Source organism: Ascaphus truei, chromosome 1 (genome assembly GCF_040206685.1).
Source record: "Ascaphus truei isolate aAscTru1 chromosome 1, aAscTru1.hap1, whole genome shotgun sequence".
In the NCBI taxonomy this organism is placed as follows: Eukaryota; Metazoa; Chordata; class Amphibia; order Anura; family Ascaphidae; genus Ascaphus; species Ascaphus truei.
The window spans coordinates 488,933,390-488,955,191 of record NC_134483.1 but is presented as its reverse complement, the minus strand read 5'-3'; the positions used below and the strand labels follow the sequence as shown (position 1 = coordinate 488,955,191).

At 41.6% G+C, this 21,802-nt stretch overlaps 1 protein-coding gene across 4 annotated transcripts in view; it reads left to right on the top strand.

Annotated features, from left to right (window-relative positions):
• Positions 1-495: 495 nt before the first annotated feature.
• Positions 496-21,802, top strand: part of SLC34A2 (solute carrier family 34 member 2) — a 30,015-nt gene continuing 8,708 nt past the window's right edge. The window contains exons 1-13 of one of the 4 annotated variants that reach the window (XM_075568332.1): positions 496-781; positions 4,886-4,932; positions 8,096-8,177; positions 8,265-8,402; positions 11,384-11,512; positions 12,760-12,903; positions 13,501-13,612; positions 14,343-14,538; positions 14,667-14,759; positions 15,605-15,716; positions 16,073-16,240; positions 20,790-20,906; positions 20,997-21,121. In XM_075568332.1, coding sequence (XP_075424447.1) covers positions 4,921-4,932; positions 8,096-8,177; positions 8,265-8,402; positions 11,384-11,512; positions 12,760-12,903; positions 13,501-13,612; positions 14,343-14,538; positions 14,667-14,759; positions 15,605-15,716; positions 16,073-16,240; positions 20,790-20,906; positions 20,997-21,121 — 1,428 coding nt within the window. In that variant the 5' untranslated portion in view covers positions 496-781; positions 4,886-4,920. Of the gene's footprint in view, positions 782-4,885; positions 4,933-8,095; positions 8,178-8,264; positions 8,403-8,666; positions 8,690-10,020; positions 10,137-11,383; positions 11,513-12,759; positions 12,904-13,500; positions 13,613-14,342; positions 14,539-14,666; positions 14,760-15,604; positions 15,717-16,072; positions 16,241-20,789; positions 20,907-20,996; positions 21,122-21,802 lie in introns of those variants that run through there. The other 3 variants (XM_075568341.1, XM_075568358.1, XM_075568351.1) reach the window with 3 other exon arrangements.

Here is a 21,802-nt window from a genome sequence, read left to right as displayed (position 1 = left end):
TTCACCGGGAAAGTACCGTTGCACCCTCACAAGGAGATTTATATGGTTGCCAGTATCGTCCAATAGGAAGCTGCAGGATTTGGCTGCCATATTATTTCTCCAGGAGCAAACATTAAGCCCAGTACTTTCAACCAGGAGGAGAAGGGGAGAGAGGGGAAAGAGAGGAAGGGGAGAGAGGGGAAAGAGAGGAAGGGGAGAGAGGGAGGGGGAGGCAGGTGAGCAGAAAATAGAATGGTTCTAATTAGGTCAAACTAAAACAATGCAAACTAAACTAAAACAAATCTCCCTGGTAGGATTGCTGCTTTAAAACTGTAAAGAGAAACAGAATTGTGCTTTATAACTTGCTGATGCTATCCAGCTTGTTGATAATGTGTATGATGCAGGTTGCCGATCTTCAGAGCAGCACCGCCCCCTCTCCACTTGGAGTGCCTGAGGCATGTGGGGCATGAGCCTGACCCCACTGCTGATAACTGAGCAGTTATCAAGTGTTTACAAAGAGCTCCTGCTCCCACTCATCACCATGGAAAAGAGACTGACAAGGGGGAGTCGAAATGAGGTGACATTAGGGAATTATTACCTCCCTGATTTGAAAGTGCTGATTGGGATCATTGGGTTTAAGAGGCAGACAGGTAGGCAGTGCCTTGGAAGTGCAGGGGAGGAATGCCATTGTGTGACCTGGGTGTGTGATGACATCCCATTTTACTCTCTGCCACCCTGTATATAAGAGCTGAGGATACGTGGGCACATGCCATCACAGCCTCTTATCTGGCAGGATCAATAGGTAAGTAGCTCTCCTTGTATTTTCAATGTAATATCCATGCATTTTCCCACTCTCTTAAAAGAACTAGACCAGAATCTACAGTTGAAACATATTTGATATTGTGCTGCAGAAAATGTTTATATTGGGTGTTGGGGAGATTCTGCAATAGCAGGTGTTCTTGAACTAGAAAAAGTTATTTAACTTACTAAGCAGTGTTTGGTGACCACATTTTTGGCTTATTTGCAGTATGTTAGAATTTGAAATATGACTTTTTGTCAACCTATTACTATACAGTACGTGTATGTGTAAAACAAATATTAATAGTACAAATCCTATTGCAAATCCTGTTTTCTTCCTTGCAGCAGTTACTTGGGCAAAAACACACCATGTTTCCTCAAGATCGTGGTTTAAATAAAATTAATACTGCTTTATGTTGCTCTTTTGATAAGTTGACAGAATGTTTTTTTTTTTTAGGTTAATAACATAAGTAGTGTTAAGACTTAAAATACCTAATTTAGCACTGTTGCTTCTAATGTTAAATATAATGGAATAGGGATATTATTATTTATCTCATATACTTCATGTGTAGTCAGATACAGTAAATCTGGCATCAAACAATATATAATTTTTAAACGTGCATTAAACTTTGTCTTAATGTGTTTAAGTTAATACTGTTTTGTAAATGTAAGACTTTTTTTTTGTAAATGTTATTTTTTTAAAGAAATGGCAGTTTAAAATATTAAAACTGTTAAAGTACCCCTGCTCATAATTACGTGTATTAAGTACTGTTTGTAGTCTTCAACTACATAACACATTCCCCAGTATTTGTTTGTTGTGTAAATGTACTAATGGCCATCTCTTTAAGGGACTTCAGTGTTTTGAGCACTTCTGTTGTCTAGGTGTGCTCCTGTTCCATCATGTGTCTGCATTCCTGCTGTGCAGCAGCACACCATGGAAATACACCACAGGGTTGCTTTACTCGTCTGGTAGTGTAGGGTTTAAACTGTTTTTGCCCAGTGGCAGTAATGGGGTTCTGTTTCTTTACTATGGCATCAAGAGTTGAGGTTTTGTTGTTGTTGCACCTCTAACATACTGTAGGGCTACAAAGGGGGTATCCTGCAGAAACCTTGGGATCATTGGGTATCTTCTGTGTATAGGGATTTTGAACTTACTGTTTTTGTAACTCTGACAATTCACTGCCAAGTCATGTTGGCTGGATTTGTGTTTTGGTTGGAGAGAGAATTTGTATATTTAAGTAGATAGATACGGTGAGGTTATTATGAGATAGATATACATATATTTTCTATGATGTGTTGAATAACTTTTTGTTTACTGTTTACTATGCTATATTTTCCTAACTCTCAATGTATTACTTCCTGGTAATAAACGTACAAAATCCCAGCAAAACCCACCACATATATATACATATATATATATATACATATATATACATATATATGTGTGTGTGTGTGTGTGTGTGTGTCAAAAGGAGTGCTACTGAGCGTGGCCAAATGTATACAAAAAAAGACAGAAAAGCCCTATGCTACATCGAATATGACAAAAATACACAGTGAAATACCTATACTTGTATATTCTCTTGAAAATGGGTAATTTAGTTCAACCCTTTGGCCAAAGCGTTATAAGCTTGCAAGCCACATCAAGGCATGACCATTAGCAGGTCTTAACACTACCTGATTAAAATTCTAATTTACCTCTATTTGGAGGGAGAATGACCACATTCTGCTCTATTGCTTGACCTCTCTGCAGCATTTGATACTGTGGACCACCCTCTTCTCCTTCATATTCTCCATACTCTTGGCTATCCTAGATCTCCTCTTACCTCTCCCATCGTACTTTCAGTGTCTCTTTTTCAAACACCTCCTCTATCGATCTCTCTGACGGCGTACCCCAGGGCTCTGTCCTGGGACCTCTTCTCTTTTCTCTTTACACACTCTCTAGGTAACCTAATAACATCTTTTGGGTTCAAATATCACCTCTATGCTGATGACACACACATTTACTTTTCTACTCCTGACCTTGCACCTGCTGTATAGACTAAAGTGTCTGAATGTCCCTCTGCTATATCACCCTGGATGGCCCTCCACCGACTTAAACTTAACATGGCAAAAACAGAGCTCCTCATACTTCCTCCCAAACCTGGCCCTATTTCCTCCTTCCACATTACTGTTGGAAGTACTATCACTCACCCAGTAGCCCAAGAACGCTACCTAGGGGTCACACTCAACTCCTCTCTCACATTCTCTTCTCACATTAAAAAGGTAGCAAAAAACTGTATTTTTTCCCTCTGCAATATTAGCAAGATATGCCTTTTCCTCTGTTGCTCGATTGCAAAACTGACACAGACCCTCATTCTCTCCCATCTAGACTACTGTAACATCCTGCTGTCCGGCCTTCTTGCCTCTCACCTGTCTCCCCTACAATCTATCCTAAATGCTGCTGCCAGAATCACTGTACTATTTCCGAAATCTGTCTCAGCGTCTCCCCTGCTGAAATCACTCTCCTGGTTTTTTATCAAATCCCGCATCACACACAAAATTCTCCTCCTCGCTTTTAAAGCTTTAAACTCTTCTGCCCCTCCTTAGGCCTCGGGCATGGTCAGCGCTTAGGCGCTGATCCATGCTGAGGCGCGCTCACGCTTTCCAGTGAGCCCCTGCAGCCGCAATGAGAGCGGCTTTAGCAGGGGCTCGCGCACGCTTCCGCAAGCGTGCGGAAGCGTGGGTCATAAGAACATTTTAGATTCAAGCGCTCACGGGAGCGCAGGGCTGGTCACGTGAGCGGTTTGCCCAATGAGGGCGAACCAGCTCCGTGACATCGCTTACACGCCCTCAGACGGTGCGCTTACCAAGGCCAGGGAAAGCACCCTCTTTCCCTCAGCCTCAGGGCGCCTCCACACGGGCTGAGTCACCATGGACTCAGCCTTACATCTCAGCCCTAATTTCTCACTATACACCATTCCAACTCTTGCGTTCTGCTCAAGGATGTCTTCTCTCTACCCCCTTTTGTATCTAAAACCCTCTTCCGCCATAAACCTTTCTCACTGACTGCCCCACACCGCTGGAATGCCCTTCCCCTCAATATCCGACTAGCACCCTCTCTATCCGACTAGCACCCTCTCTATCCACCTTTAAGACCCACCATAAAACACACCTGCTTAAGGAAGCATATGAGTAGCTCCATGGCTGATAATTAACACCTCATACTTTAACCTTGGCCCCTTGCAGACGCACTTACCAGAACACCTCCCTACTCTCTCTGTACGTTCTTCCTACCAAATTAGATTGTATGCTCTTCGGAGCAGGGACTTTTTCCCCTAAATGTTACTTTTATGTCTGAAGCACTTCTCCCCTTTATCTACTATTTATATTATTTATATGATTGTCGCGTATATTACGGCTGTGAAGCGCTTATGTACATTAATGGCGCTATATAAATAAAGACATACATAGGATCTGTCCAAACCCAGTAAAATTAAAAAGACCTGCGAACTTTCAAAGTGGGGAGGGGCGAGCTTTCATAGTTATCTATCCTTTTTCATTTTACTGGGTTTGGACAGATCCAATGAGGTAATTCTCCCTCTAAATAGAGGTAAATGAGAATTTTAATCAGGTTAATTAGGACCTGCTAATGGTCATGCCTAGGTGTGGCTTGCAGGCTTATAACGCTTTGACGAAAGGGTTGAACTAAATGACCATTTTTCAATAGAATATATAGGTATTGCACTGTGTATTTTTGTCATATCTGATGTAGCGTTAACATTTGATAAATAATTCCCTGTAATCTGTTTTTACATGTGTGTGTTTGTTTTTTTATTCTTACAATAATCACATTTTATACGCATGGATTCTTGCAGCTTTTCATTTTAATCCATTAAATGCAAAGTAAATACAGTAAGTAACAACAGCTCTAGTACTATGTGCATAGCTTTAGCAATATAATATGTATACAACACTTTCCGTTTCTTAAGATAATTATTTATCCAGGTAGTAGAGCGAATACAAATAGTTATTGTATGTTCTTCAAAGATGAATGTTGAAAGCTATTATTTCAAGTGCCGACCGTATGAGATTTTCAGTTTTTGACATTTTAACAATTATTGCCTTCCAGTACTTCTCTCCAGTGCAACTTTAAATATAACTATCATGGATGAAAAGGTACTTACTGTACTGTAAAGTGCATGCATTGTTTTGCAGGGAAACATGTGGGTCTCCTCTGCGCTTGAAGCATATTTATGCTTTTAGTTATCATAATGCATGCGATGGCTGTGGGAACTCATACCAATGTACCCAGTGGTGGCAGGTGGAGGATAAGATGCTTTGCTGACTTACTGAACAGTTTACCTGCTCACTGAAATATGTTCCAGTTTATTACAGTGAATGCAGATAGATTTTATTATTTTTTCCTCCGAGGTGCAAGGATAATATATTGTTGAAGATCTATAATTTCTTTCATCCTAACTCTTGCGCTAGTAATTATGTATCGCTGGCCAAGCAGGTTAAGGTAGTTCTGCTGGAGATGGCACAGGCTGTACTTAAAAAATAATTGCATTAAACAGGATGTGCATCTTGTAAGATTCAAATGAAAGAATCACTTATGTTTAGTGCGCACATATTATTTTATATATGCTGCTTTGTTATACTTTGATAGGGATGTTGTGAGCTGTACTAGTGCTTAGCACAGTTTAGTTGCCAAGGTTCGTTATGACCACGTGGAGCAAATAGGCGTTGGGGTGGGCTAAGCTAACACTATTTAGTATATCTGGGCATTAGTGAAAGGAACATGTTACATCTATGGTGCAACAAGGACACAAAAACAGCATCGGAATGATAAACAAGATATTTTTCACGAATGTGAGCTTCTTACAGTGATTATTACCTTGCTTTTGCAAGATGTAACATTCTGGACTCATATGTGTAAATATTTACATTTCTAGGGACCAGATGGGTTAAAAATGTTGTTGCTGTCTTTATTTTCTCTTGTGGGAAAGAAAAAGTAAAATACAAATGTGTGTTATATCATTTGTGAGGAGGAATAAACTCATTTGTGATCAATGGGCCTATAACGCATCGCTCCTCTCTAGCAGTGAAGGGTAGAAAAAGAAACCTACAGTAACATATTTTTGTAGGATCTTTATTTTCATGGGCAGATTATAAATATAAGCATCGGTTCTCCACAACAATGTCACTGTTGTGCAGATTGTTATGCTATGGGTTCTTAAATCCACAATAATATCATTAACGTCGCAGGCCGTAGAATTATAATTATGCGATCTTTACGCTTAAAACAAGCTGCTACGTAACTAAGCACTTAACCCATTGCAGGCAAAGTATAGTTCAATTAATGGCATATAATTCAATACTGTGATTATAAAACATTGCCCTGCGGTACTTTTGCGACAAGGTTACACCACAGAGTTATATACTGTTTAATATAATCTATCCAATTAAACCTAACCAGATTCTTAGATTTGTGGTTTAGAAAAACCTATAGAATATTATCCTTCATTCAGGACAAAAAAGCAAGCACAAAATAAATTCCCAGCACCACTCATTGTGGCTTTTTGAATACAAATCAGTGTATAGCACTGTAACATGCCATTTCCTTTTTGTGCTCATTACTGCTGGGAAGACCATTCATGATTTGCTTCTGTAAGACATTCCGGGATCTACTAAGAACAATGTGTAATTGGTCAATAAACTATTTTAGTGTCTTGGTGGTTTGTTATCAGATATGAGATCAATGCTCACTGTCTTGCCTTAAAAGATAACATTACCAATTATCCCTGCACTATTTCATCTTCTCACGTTCAAATGTTTCTTAGGAAGCACGGTCTTAGGGCTGTTATATACAGGATGCGGCCGTGCGTTCCTAAGCGAATGCGCGTGCACGTGCCGCATGCTTTTCCTGTATATAGTGCCAGGAGCTGCAGGTAATGTATATATGTGTGTGTATGTGTGAGTATATGTGTGTGCATGGGTTGTGTGAGTGAATGTAATGCCTAGATAGATTTTTTAAAGAAAAAAAAAACTTTAATAAATATATATTTTTTAACTTCTGCACACACACGCGCGCACACACACGCGCGCACACACACACACACACACACACACACTCTGCCGTCAGCCAACTAAAAATCTGCGCGCGCGCACGCGCACGGCACTATATAACTTCCCTAAGTTTTCTACAAGTCTCCATATCACCAGCTGATTAATATCCCCAAAGCTTCATTCATTCATTCCCTCACTGTGAAATAGTTTTGAACTGAATCCTGCGTTGAGAAGTCTTTTGCCAAAAAAGGTGAAATGTCAAAATATTCTTCAATGACGTCTTCCGTTTTGCTCACAATAGCTCATTGAAATTCTTATATCAACTTACAATGATTCCTTTGTTTAGCATATAGATAATTGCTCATGTACCCATGTTATGCATAATGTTAATAGATCTTAACATACTGTGTTTTTATGCTGTAAAAGAAAAGGTGACTCAAATGTTTAATAACATGCTAAAATAATAACAATCAGAACTGCACTAATAACATAACTTGACTTCTACCATATTGGTGCTTTGCAATATTTTAATTTAATCACTGAGATGTGAAACTGTAGTATTTAACTTCCGTAAAACTACCTCTCAGTACTACCCAGTACTATACAATACTGTCCGTGTAATGTCATGCAGCTGAAATGCTTTGCATTTGAGTGAAAAAAAACCTTTTTTTTTACCTGAATAAAATATTTCTACTTAGACCTCTTAAGAATTGTTTTTGAAGCCCCATTCATAGAATTTGCCATTGTTTAATCATTCTGGTGTTTCTTTGTATGGTCCAGCAGCAAATGTATCAGGTGTTAGTAGGAGCACAATTGTCTTGGCATTTCATTCATCCAGCTTTGTGTATTTAGCCAATTACACAATGATCTGTGTTATCTTGACCAAAACTATCTGTCTTCTTGTGACTGAGATGACATCACTGTAACCTCTTGCAGTGTCATGCAAACAATAGCACCAGAAATGCTACTCCTAGTACTGTATGTTGAATGGGTAGTGCCACTGACACTGCGATAACGAAAACAAAGACATTACCTAGACAGGAATTTGTCCTGATTTTAAAAAAAAACCAAAGTGTTAAATAAATGGAAATTATATTTAAATGGAGGTTCAGTTACACCGAGACAGGGAACAGGTATGGAGCTGCTGTGCCGATATGGTTCTTGATTATTGCTTTGGGTGTTTAACCGGGTCTTGAAGACACAGATAATCGTTTTAGTAATTGTAGGATATTTTGTACGTGACAGTATTATGTTTCTGTATCGTTAACAGAAAATGGCGCCACGTCCAGAAGATCTTGCAGATGCCTCCAAGCAGCCTACTTGGTCTACTGACAGCAATGCAAATCAAGAAGGCAAGTCTTTCATTATAATGACTTATGAGGCTTTCTAGGTCTGCTGAGTATGTCAGATAATTATTATCATTCTGTCTCTTCTTGCAGAGAGCGCTTCAACTGGCACTGGAAGTGAACTGCCGCTTTCATACTCCACTCTTACCCTATGCAGTAACACACCTGAAGCTGAAGAGGTGGATCCTTGGGACATGCCGGAACTCAAGAGTATGGGGCCGAAGTGGTCAGGCACGTATGGCAATTACTGGTTATTTTATTGCTGTACAATTAAGCAATCGTTTTCTTGTAATACAAGAAAAAAAATATGACATCAGATAAGTAAAATTGTCATTTATTTGTGTTTAGTAAAATCAATTGGGCACTCTTTATTGGATTTTAATGGAATTTCCTTATCCTTTCACTCACTGTTAAACAAGGTCTAAATCAACTTGCTGTTAATAAATTACTTTTATACCTTCTGTGTTTCTTGCCAGTTAAGATGGACTAATTTGGATAAAATATATGAATACTTACAAGTAAGCACCAGTTTTAATTTGCATCATGTTTAATTTCGGTATTACTTTTTAAAATATAAAATGCATAAAATGTAGCATCTCTTGAAAAACAAGTTCAGCAGTGAATAGGACAGGAGTGCTCAACTCTAGTCTTCAAGTCCCCCCAAAGGGTCAGGTGTTCAGGCTACCCCTGCTTCAGCACAGGTGGCTCAATCAGTCCCAGCTCCAGGGGAGGGGGTTGAGGACTGGAGTTGAGCATCCCTGGAATAGGACACATATATAAATAGTCTTCCTGCATCTCAAGTTCCAAGAGTAAATCCATCTTCACAGGAAATATTTTGCTTGTGTCTTTATGTACAAATAAATAATAACAAGGATGCAGTCTGAAATAATCAAAACAATTGAACACAAAAGTCAATAATCTTAGCAAGGAACAGTGTACTGACAAATCCAGTGACCAGCCGACAATGAGCACTGCAGCAGTCAAAATGAATATACTGTACCAGAATTAAGATAAGGCTTTGGTCCCGCTGCGTCCGGCGGTGCGCGCGTGCGCCACCAGCCTCTTAGGCCTCGGGCATGGTCAGTGCTTACACGCTGACCCGTGCTGAGGCGCGCTGGTACTTACCAGTGAACCCCTACAGCCGCAATGAGAGCGGCTTTAGTAGGGGCTCGCCTACGCTTCCGTAAGCGCGCGGAAGCGTAGGTCTTAGGTAATTTTTTAAATCAAGCGCTTGCCGGAGCGCAGGGCCGGTCACGTGAGCGGTTCGCCCAATGAGGGCGAACCAGCTCCGTGACGTCACTGGCCCGCCCGCCGAGGCCCCCGGACGGCGCGCTGTTTAAGGCCAGGGAAAGCACCCTCCGCACGCCAGCAGGAGCCTTGGCCGAGGCCTTACCTGCAATCTGTTGGTCCCCGCTGCCTCCTCCCTCTGTGGCTGACTACGTGCTGTGACGCGTCAGCCGGCAACTGCTACCAGAAGGTGGTGTTCTGAAGCGTTGACGCGTCTCGTGGTGCGCGTGTGAGCCAATGAGGAGGTAAGGAGGGGAGCAGGGAAGGAGGGAGGCGGCCTGTTGAGCTGTGTGCGTGTCATGGCTTGTTTTTTTTTTTTTTTTACTTTTGGCCGGCCCAGTTTCATGAGGGAGGAGGGAGGAGGGAGGAGGGAGGAGGGGGAGGGGGAGGGGGGAGGAGGGAGGAGGGGGGAGGAGGGAGGAGGGAGGAGGGAGGAGGGAGGAGGAGGGAGGAGGGAGGAGGAGGGAGGAGGGAGGAGGGAGGAGTGAATGCTGAGCTCCATGTGTTGTGTTTTTTTTATTTTGAGCCGGCCAATCAGAGGGGCACTTCACTGAGCAGGAACTAGTCTGACTGCGTGTGTTGTTTCACTCTCCCCTCTGCAGACCCACTGCCTTTGCAAACACCCTGTGTTAATGCCTGAATTGTTTGGGAAGGAAAGTGTTTGTGCAAAGATTTCTGGTATGAGGCTCAGGGGGGAAAACAAACATATATTAGTTTGGCCGGTGTCCGTCCTGGCCCCGCCCCCTCATCATGACCGCGCCCCCTCATCATGGCAGCGCCCCCTCGGTCCGTTTTGGCCACGCCCCCCCTTCCCCCTGCACGCAAAAATGCTCCCTGTGGACCGGAGATAGCATGAAGTGCCTCTCAACGCGCCACCTGTATGCTGTGCGGGCGCGCTGTCTGAGGCAGTGGGGCCTTAGGCCTCGGTCCCGCTGCGCTCGGTGGCGCGGGCGGCCACACGCGAGTTCCCCACCACCAGGGGAATCCTGCGGAGCCGGTCCCCCCTGGCTGCACAGGTTACTACACGCTGTGGCGCGTCAGCCGCTATGGGATACAAGAGAATGGTGATCCCTAGCATTGACGCGTCACGTGGTGTGGCTGTGAGCCAATGGGGAGGGGAGGCTTCGGGAGGAGGAGAGGCTTCGGGGAGCGGGGAGGAGTGTGGAATGAAAGCAGCGCGAGTGACTGTCTGTGTGTGTGTATGTGTGTGCCTGAGTGCGTGAGTGCCTGCCTCTGTCTGAGTGTGTGTGTGTCTGAGTGCCTGTCTGTGTGTGTGTGTGTGTGTGTGTGTGTGTATGAGTGCCTGCGTGTGTGTATGAGTGCCTGCGTGTGTGTGTGCCTGTCTGTGTGTATGTGTGTGTGTGTTGCTTTACTTACCTTCAATCAGCAGCCCGAGCCGTGGAGGGGGGGGAGAGTAGCGGGTCCCTCCGCTCAAGCCACGCCCCCCCTCCCGCTCAAGCCTCCCACTCCCGCCCACCTCCCGCTCCGGCTCCCTACAGACCGCATATCGTGGTCTGTGTATGTCAGCGCCCCGCCTGTCTGCAGTGCGGTCGCGCTGACTCTGGGAGCGGGGCCTTAGCCTAACACACTTGGATCCTCAAGTACAAAATAGGTTGAAAACTGAGAAACAAAACAGAGAAAATACCCATCGTTTCAGGGGAATCATTCTTCTGTTTCAGGATTTGATGCAATAAAGTCACCATTAGGGGCATTAGAATAGCTCACTACACTGCTGATATATTTTTAATAATTGTCTTGACAGAATTCAGAAAGTGCTATATAAATACCATTGGCCTATTTAAATGAACGGCCCTAAAGTTGCATGCAAGGAAATGAAGTCTCCAGCATAACACGAAACTAAAAATGCATAATAGAAAATAGGATGTTTTCGCCCATAAATAATTTCTATTTTCCTGTTTTCACAGAAATGAACACAAAACAGCGAATACTATCTGTGCTAACGGGTATAATAAAGGGCATTCTCTTGGTGACTTTGCTGTATTTTTTCATCTGCTCCTTGGATGTATTGAGCTCAGCTTTTCAGTTAGTAGGAGGTAAGAGAACTTTACAAGTAGAAAAATAGATGCGCATTTCTCTTGGTTTTAGTATTGGCTAAACATTTTAAAATCAGATACACCCACTTACTTCATCATTGACTTACATCAACATACACATGTATAATTCCTCCAAAAATGGCATGCACAATTCCACATATTTATGTACTTATAATACATACTATTATGTTTTATGTACATATTAAATATTGTATTTTCTTCTTTATGAAATTAGAGTGGTTTCCATATCCTTGGAACCACTAAATATAAATGATTTCACATTTTTAAAGATGGCAGGTCTCTTGATACTCAGTGGTAGGGGTTGCATGCATATACTGGTTATATAATTCCATGAACTCGTAATTCACAAATCTACAGCTAAGTGATTAATTATATCTAACGTGTGGTTCATTTTGTTATGTTATAGAACATTGTTTTTCAACAGGAGTTCCTAGGAACCCTTGGGTTCCCCAGGTATCCCTAAAGGGTACCCTGCAATTTTCAGGTCATTTGAAATTTGTAGCAAATACAGAAGAATTTACAATGCACCTGATCTCAGTCGCGCTATTAGAAAGGGTTGGGGTTGCTTACAATGCACCTGATCTCAGACGTGCTATTAGAGAGGGTTGGGGTTCCTAACAATGCATCTGATCTCAGAAAAGCTATTAGAGAGGGTTGGAGTTCCTTACAATGCATCTGATCTCAGACATGCTATTAGAGAGGGTTGGGGTTCCTTACAATGCACCTGATCTCAGACACGCTATTAGAGAGGGTTAGGGTTCCTTACAATGCATCTGATCTCAGACATGCTATTAGAGAGGGTTAGGGTTCCTTACAATGCATCTGATCTCAGACATGCTATTAGAGAGGGTTAGGGTTCCTTACAATGCATCTGATCTCAGACACGCTATTAGAGAGGGTTAGGGTTCCTTACAATGCATCTGATCTCAGACATGCTATTAGAGAGGGTTGGGGTTCCTTACAATGCACCTGATCTCAGACACGCTATTAGAGAGGGTTAGGGTTCCTTACAATGCATCTGATCTCAGACGCGCTATTAGAGAGGGTTGGGGTTCCTTACAATGCATCTGATCTCAGACATGCTATTAGAGAGGGTTGGGGTTGGGGGAATTTCACAATATAATTATAGGCTTCCTTAGCCAAACAAAAGTTGAAAATCATTGAAGAAGCATGCTATTGTATTAATTTGGGAAGGATTGTCTAATCACATCAATGCGTTTTCACAGGAAAAGCTGCAGGAGATATTTTCAAGAACCACTCTGTGCTGTCTAATCCTGTTGCTGGACTTGTTATTGGAGTCCTAGTAACTGTCATGGTACAAAGCTCGAGCACATCCACATCTATTGTAGTCAGCATGGTGTCATCAAACAGTAAGTGTGACTACATTATGCAATATGGCAGTGGTGCGCAAACTTTCTCCCCTGTCTGCGCCTCCCTCTTTACCATGTCTCCGGCATCAAATGACGCCGCAGGGTCACGTTGCCATGGCAACGCGACATCACCCAGCGGCGTCATTTGGCACCGCGTTGCCATGACGAGTCATCGCCGGAGAAAAGGTAAGTGAAGTTACAGAGGCCTCACGTGATCCCCCGGCATTTAATGCTTTGGGGAAGAGAGCGTGGCCTCTGCAACCGCTGCACCCCCCTGAAAATAATCACGCTGTCCGCACCCCTGCAATATGGAATATCACTACAGATCCTACATTGGTGCCACTCATCAATATTATACGACTTCATCATGCTACAGTGCTAAATCATATCTTTCAAATTGTCAATAGTATTGTTCTATTGTTGGATTAAATAATTTTGATCTAAAAAAGTTTTATCTAAATATTCAACAGCTTTTGATGTCAACAAGAATTCATGCAACAAACACATTCTGCAATTTTTTGTTTCTCATTAAATATTCTAACTACTGTAATACAACATAATGTTAACATATTTATGTATTTGTCTGTGTTTTAACAGTTTTAACAGTCAAAGCTGCTATTCCTATCATTATGGGAGCAAACATTGGTACATCTGTTACTAATACAATTGTGGCTCTTATGCAGTCTGGAGATCGGAATGAATTTAGAAGGTACAATGTCCTGTAGTTTTCTCTCAATTATCTGGAATGGATAAAGACGTAGAACAATAAATATACATTTCAGGGTCTTCTGTGTGTCCTATGGTAATTCCATGGGATACTATAAAGTGCCTGATCACTACGTTGATCATGTTGGCTAAGCGGAGCAGATAAACAGGCAATGTAAATCAAATATGAAGGAGTTCATATTTTAAACTGTGTTAATGGTATTATACAGTATATGTTATGTGTTAGAAATCGTTGTCAAATGTAAACAGTAGCTATATATTAAAACTACATCAGAATTAAAAACATCCAACATTAGTGAAAAGGGGCTTGTAATTGCATTGCACATTGTGCTATGAAGAATGTTATGTATTCCGCTTAAAGTTGTAGGCCCATTTAGCGGGTTCAAACAAATACTTTCTGTAATACTCACATTTTTACTTTTTTCATCATGAGCAAATACTTACTTGGGATTCACCCTGAAAACTTTCTTTTATGGGGAAATGTTGATGTAAGAGCATTTTTTGTGGTGACTTATTTATATAGCGCCATCCAGGTACATAGCACGTCACAGCCGTAATACACGTGACATAATAATATAACACAAAAGGTGAATAACCGCTCAAGACATAAAAGTAACATTAGGAAAAAGGAGAGCTTACAATCTAAGTTACTTCTTTTCGGAAGGGATGCAGGTTTCTGGAACTAATGACATGCATTTTGTTTATTTTTACAGAGCATTTGCAGGAGCCACAGTCCATGATTTCTTTAATTGGCTCTCAGTGTTAATTCTGCTGCCACTTGAAATAGCCACTGGGTATTTATTACACCTTACGAGTGCTATTGTTAGAACGTTCAACATAAAGACAGGGGAAGATGCACCAGACATGCTAAAGGTTATCACAGAGCCCCTCACAAAAGTAATCATTCAGGTATGTTAATGAGCCTATTATCTTATTTAAGTTTCCAACAATCAATCTTCAGAAATAACCCCCTCGCCTTAGAATGGGTTATTAATAATAACGGTATTATTTCATTTGACCTTTTTTGTGTATCGTAGCTTGATAAAAGTGTCATACAAGACATTGCAAATGGAGTGGAAACAGCACAAAACAAAAGTCTGATCAAGAGTTTTTGTAAAACTGGTGATAAGGTAGGAAACGAAGGCATTTTATATATTACCCCTTTATACAAACTCCTCTGTTAGTGACAGGATTCACTTTTTTTTACTCTAGAAATATGTACAGTATATTTACAATATGTGTTGGTTGTATTTATGTTCAATGACCCTGGTGTTTTGAGGTCATCAAACAAACAGAAACCCATTCACATAACAAGAATAACACATTCTGAGCCATTTCCTGACAATAATAACCGATCATGTTAAAAAGGGTTTGCAAGGTGCAGCTCCAGTTGAGTTTCAGTATGGTCCCTGGATTACCACCATTCACTTCACATGAAAGTGTTCTCACTGGTATTAACCAGTTTTTAATGCTTGTACATTTTAACCCCATTTGAGGCATTTTTACATAACACTAGTTGCAGTCAGTGTAGGGACCTGCCTATGAGACTTACCTTGGCGTTTGGTAGCAGGCTTGGGCATTATTTGATAAAAGGATGTAACTAAAAGTCTCCTTTATCTCATAGATTTGCACATCAAGTATATATATTTATTTCACATATATTGTTAACCCATTAGGCAGAAGCGCAGGGATTCACTTTCCGTTTTTTCACTATTGTATGGCCAATTTTTTCACCTAGCTGCATGCTCCTTACATGGATGAAGCGCAGGTGATCATATATTTGACCCACAAGATGCCTAGTAAGTTTGGGCACAAATCCTTCAGTTGACAAGGTCCTCATTTAGGAAATTGAAAAACATTAGAAATAATTAATTGATTGATAGTTTACCTGAAACATAAATAAATTATGTAACAATCAGTTAGGTCGTAGAAAAAAATCTATAAATGCAATAAATGTGTTTCTTATGACTTACAGATTTTGATTAATCGAACTCTGTCAGACAACGAAACTTGCGCCTCTTTTGAACTTTGCTGGGAGAATGGAAATGTGTCAGTGACTGAGGTTTATGAATCAGTAATGAGTAGCTGTAAGTACAAAGGTGGACATATTTTACCAACGCACACAGTTAATATAAGTCTTACAGACACAATCTGTAACCTGCATTCTCAAATAGTAGTACTTTAGCCACATAATGCTTATACAAGTGGCTAAGGCAGAGAGGATGCTGGGTAAAGTTGCCTCCTTTTTGTTGGTTCTATGTCTAGCATTCCACTCACTTATTATAATGTCTGTGACATTAATGCCTCTTCCCACAAAGCACACAACATGATCATTTCCTTGATCATTACAACTTCAGAAGTTTGTTGTATAAAGGAGAACGCTTTGGTGGGAGAAACAGATGAGGAAAGATCAATAAATATATATTTTTTATTTGTTACACAGGTTCACATATATTTGCAAACACCGGTCTTCCAGATCTGGCGGTGGGTCTCATACTTCTGGCGTTGTCTCTGTTTGTTCTTTGCATCTGTCTGATATTGATTGTCAAACTTCTGAACTCGTTGCTGAAAGGACAAGTTTCTGTTGTTATCAAGAAGGTCATCAACACTGGTGAATATTACATTTTTATGCTATAATGATCTCTGTGTATATTCTAGTGTTTCAAATAAGTCTACAGGTGGTGGCTGAACGTCACAGAAGTAGTGGCTATGGGTTAATTGAATTGAAATCCTTTTAAGTGTGCACTTTAACAGTGAGATTTTCAATGACCTGGACATTCTAATTTTGTTTGAGACATATTGGGACTTTACAGTAGCATTTCCCACTGTAGATGGGAAGCAGGGGGTCTCTGAGGCTGAACCACATTTCAGCTCCATGGACACCCTGCTTCGTTAGATACATACTTCTGTAGGTTATGCTGGTATCTCCGTCATGCTTGAAGGTCCCGCATCAAGTGGGCCAATAGGAAGCCACAACAGATGACGTTGCAGCTTCCTATTGGCTCCTGTGCCACGGGAGATTTGAGCCTCCATATTCCGTACCCAGCCGGGGCTGCTACCGGCATGACCTTCAGAGGTAAGAATTTCGCAAAGTCATCCCATAAAAAGAAAAAGAGGCTCCATTATTGCACTTTTTGATTACAAATGAATCAAACATTTCATTTGTGCAAAACAGCAGACACAAATCATTAAACATATCACAATTAAAAGGGTATGGGTATAATGTACAAGTAGAATTCAGCCTTAAATTCACTTAATCGATGTAGTATACATGTTTATTGCACATACAATATAAAGCACTACCTGCTCACAGGGATTGACAGACTTTATCTGGTTACAGTGTTTGCAGTGAATATAAAGTCAATTCTTGACACACATTCTAGATTGATCCTATTGTCAAGATCTCATCTTAAAACAATACCCTGCTAGGTCAGACAGACTCCTTAGGCCGAGTCCACGGTCCCTGCTGGCGTGCTGAGGCGCGCTGAGGCGCAGGGAAAGCGGGTGCTTTCCCTGGCCTTGCGGTTGCTTACCGCAAGCGCTCTCAGCAGCCGTCAGGGGGCGGTCAGGGGGCGGTCCGGGGGCGGTCGCGTCACTGGCCGGGGGCGGGCCAGTGACGTCACGGAGCTGGTTCGCCCTCATTGGGCGAACCGCTCACGTGACCGGCCTGTCTCGCCGGCAAGCGGGGGAATTTTAAATTCCCCCAAGACCTGCGCTTCCGCAAGCGCGCGTAAGCGCAGGTGAGCCCCTACTAAAGCCGCTCTAATTGCGGCTGTAGGGGCTCAGTGCTGAGCGGGAGCGCGCCTCAGCGCGCTTCCGCCAGCAAGCAAGTAACATGGCCGAGGCCTTATACACACAGGGGAGTAACATACTCCCAGTGGGTAAAAGGAAATGAAGACACCATAAATTCATCAACTTTACCAGAAGTTCGGAGTCTTCAAAACATCAAATTGGTGTCAATAAAACAGAAGTAAATCAACACAGATGTATTTGCTTTCCTCACTTTGTTTACAAGTGAAAGGACGTGGGAGACTGATAGCTGGAAAATATAGTAGTGTAACTATTTAATGAGGTAAGTGAAAACATATATAGAGCCATATGCTGTTGTTGAATCTACAGTAATAGGGGAAAGAAATGAGCGGCATAAATCCCCTAAAATATTCCCCTGGAAGAAGCCGTGATACAGAAGGCAAAACGTGCATCGGGCGGCATTCATGAGCATCTGTAGTATATCAGCCGCATAGACATTCCACATTGGAGGCCTACAATGTTTGGTTTGGATGTCCTTCCCTACTCACCTGACAAGTTTCTCGCAGACTATGGTATCACTTAAACCGCTTCAATTTTATTTCATCACACTCCTTAATAACGAGTGACTTGCTCAATCACCTTATAGCTCTTTTATCAACTGCTGAATATTAGATGCTGCATATGAGAGGGTGGTAATCATGAGTATGATCAATACTTTATGTATTGTGCAACAGTTTAAAAGCGGTATCATGATTTATTCTTGCTGCGAGTAGTCATAGGGCAATAAACATGGGATTTATACCACTCATTCCCCCCCCTCCCCCGTATTGCTGTAGATTCAACAACAGCATATGGTTCTATATATGTTTTCACTTGCCTCATTAAATAGTAGCACTACTGAATTTTACAGCTATCAGTCAGCCTCTGCCTTTCACTTGGAAACATAGTTTCTGTTTTATTGACACCAATTTGATGTTTTGAAGACTCCGAACTTCTGGTAAAGTTGATGAATTTATGGTGTCTTCATTTCCTTTTACCCACTGGGAGGTATGTTACTCCCCTGTGTGTATAAGGAGTCTGTCTGACCTAGCAGGGTATTGTTTTAAGATGAGATCTTGACAATAGAATCAATCTAGAATGTGTGTCAGGAATGTACTTTATATTCACTGCAAACACTGTAACCAGATACGGTCTGTCAATCTCTGTGAGCAGGTAGTGCTTTATATTGTATGCAAATAAGGTGAAGCATGTGCAACATACATGTATACTACATTGCGTAGGTGAATTTAAGTCTGAAGTCTACTTGTACATTATCCCCAGACCCTTTTAATTGTGGTATTTTTAACCATTTTTGACTACTGTTTTGCACAAATGAAGTGTCCAATAAATGTGTAATCAAATAGCGCAATCACTGTAAGCCCTTTTTCTTTTTATGGGATGACTAGCTTATATCATGTTCCTTGTACCGCCTGCAGAACAATTTTTTTGATTACTTTAATTAGATGAACCTGAACTGGACTATTTTTTTTTCCTCACTTTTTTTGCAGTATGTCTGGGGTTCTCAAATCCTATCCTCAAGACCCCCCAACAGATCAGGTTTTAAGGATATCCCTGCTTCAGCACGGATGGCTCAATCAGTGGCTTAGTCGAAGATTGAGCCACTGATTTAACCACCTGAGCTGAAGCAGGGATATCCTTAAAACCTGACCTGTCGGGGGGGTCCTGAGGACAGGAGTTGAGAACCCCTCCAGTAGGTATTTCGGCAAGCCGGGTGATCCCCAGTGATGAAATTAATAGTACTTGCCAGCGAATTTAAAAAAATAAATGCGCGTTGAAAGCAGCAATTCATATAATCAATAAACATAATCCTTTGTTTTAGCCATAGCAAAGCATTATTTGGGTGTTTATAGCAAACCCACTCTTTTTTAAAATGACCACTGCCATGCACACACATTAGGAAAACAGTGGTTGTCATGGTAACAGTTAATGCCAATTAAATAAAGTGACAAACTCAGCATTAAAATAAAGATTAAAAAAAAAAAAAGAGAGAGAGTGATAAATATATCAGCATATCCTGAACTGTGGGTGATGTTAACAGTTATTTTGTTTATTATTTTAAAACATATAGTGTATCACAATTAATCTACATTTCTTCAGACCCAGCATGACTTTAAACTATGCATTGAAAACAAATACTGTTTTCTGAATGATTAAGACTTCAAGTTCTTGTATCTTTCCCCAGTGTTTTTCTGTAACAATTACTAGCATTATTTAATATTTAAATTTGTATGGGCTTCTAGTGGAGAAGGGGAAGTGGGGGGGGGAGGGGAGAGCGATGGGGAGTGGAGAGGAGCTTAGGCCGCGCTTATAGTGCCGGCGACGCGACGTCGCCTGAAAACAAATGCATTGCCGCCGCATGCGCTTGTAGTAAGCGCGACGGCGACAATGCGACGGAGCGATGGAGCGAAAACTGGTAGCCGTCACAATTTGATTTTTCAAGGGCTGTCGCCTCATGTGACGGCCCTTGAACCAATCAAATGGCCGGAAACCTGCGACGCTGCTGCCCGGCAAAATATAATTTTCGCCGGTGGCCCGTCGTGTCGCCGTTGCCATTGACGGCACTATAGGCGCGGCCTTACCGTTTTAATGTAGTTTTCATTAGAGACTGAGTTTGTGATGTATTAACATTGTTAGAAGTATCTATACTGCTAGTAACACTATCTTCCTGCACTCTAGAGATAGTTGAAAGTTTTATACAATTAGATGTCTGTAATATCTAGAAATTGTGTCATACATTATATCACCAAACAGACATCATGGCAGTTCAATGTTTTTAAATGTTCATAACTTCAGTACGTTTTTAAAAATAGTTTAAAGAAACACTAAACAGTGTTTTTTTTGTTTGTTTGTTTTAAGAACAAGAAGAGTAGTTAACATTTTTAGGGAATCTTTATGAGCGAACATTTGAATCCTTTGCCCCTAGCAGATCGCCAGGATTCCCTGAGCTCGGATACAGAGTGTCACACCACAAATTGGCATTTAAGTCAATGGCAGTTAAATCCGGATCGGGGTTCGGCACTTAGTGAAGTATGAGCAAAGAAAGGTCCTGTAATGCTCATTTATCCTCAGTGCTAAGCAGCCCTCACCTGCAGAACAGAGCCAGAAATAAACTGTGATTATGAAGAGGCAAATTGCAGTTTAATATGTTATTACCTGCTCCCTTTCATAAATAGATGGATTTTACAAAACAGTCTTTAAAAGGGGGTTAGTCAGCAGAGAAAGGGTAAACGCGATGACTATGGTAGGCATGGCCACACTTACTGATCCTCAACATATTCGCTCTCCGTCTCTCCGTGCCTATTTCCATTGATTTTTACAACTTATCTTTTTGTGTCGGTTTTTTTTGGTAGATTTTCCCTTCCCTTTCGCATGGGTAACCGGGTACTTGGCGATGGTAGTTGGTGCTGGAATGACATTTATCGTACAGAGCAGTTCGGTTTTTACATCGGCGATGACACCCCTTATTGGTATGTCTTTTTTTCATTTGACTTCAAAGTGTATTTTCATTTCACATTTAATTTGCCAACTCCAACGTTTCATGGCATGTTTTCTTTTAGGTATTGGGGTAATAAGTATAGAGCGAGCCTACCCACTGACGCTTGGATCGAACATTGGCACAACGACAACTGCTTTGCTCGCTGCCTTAGCAAGTTCAAGTGAAACCTTACAAAACTCTGTACAGGTTTGTATTTTGAAGCATTTTGATATTGGTTGTGTTATTTTAGCTTTAATGTGTGTGTGCATTAACTTGCCTTAAGCTTTTAGCAACTGACCTGTCAACTTCGCAAGTTCCCCTGACAATTCTTCTCCAATGTAAGAACTAAGGCAAAGTGGTATCGGAGCTTAATCCTGCATTGACTGCCATTGAAATCATTGACTATTTATTTATGTAGCCCCCTTTCCCTATGCCTAAGGGAAATTACGCGGGCGACTACGCATGCTGCTATACCTGTTGCACACAGGAGGCCTATGCCTGCGCCACTTGGATCCTGGGGTGAGCTCTTTTTCCTATAGTGCAGTGCCTCCACCTATGAGGGATCCCAGCGGTTTCAGGATTACCCCTCACAGAAACCAATACAGTCATGAATACACATGCAGGTATATAACGAGTATTTACTGTACACACACAATAACATATACTAAACACATGCAACAATAGTACTCCTGTATCCACAGTGTACACCCAATGTCCGAACACTTAGGGAGTTCCCCAAAGTACTGAGGCTGCGGTGGCACCAATAACCCTGGTGTTCTTCCCAATGTCGGTCCCACCCAAGTGTGAGGTAGTGCTACCCCTGTGAACCGTTGGTGCATTTACACCTTCCTGGGCACTCCTGTAACCAGGTGCAGCTGTCATGTGGGG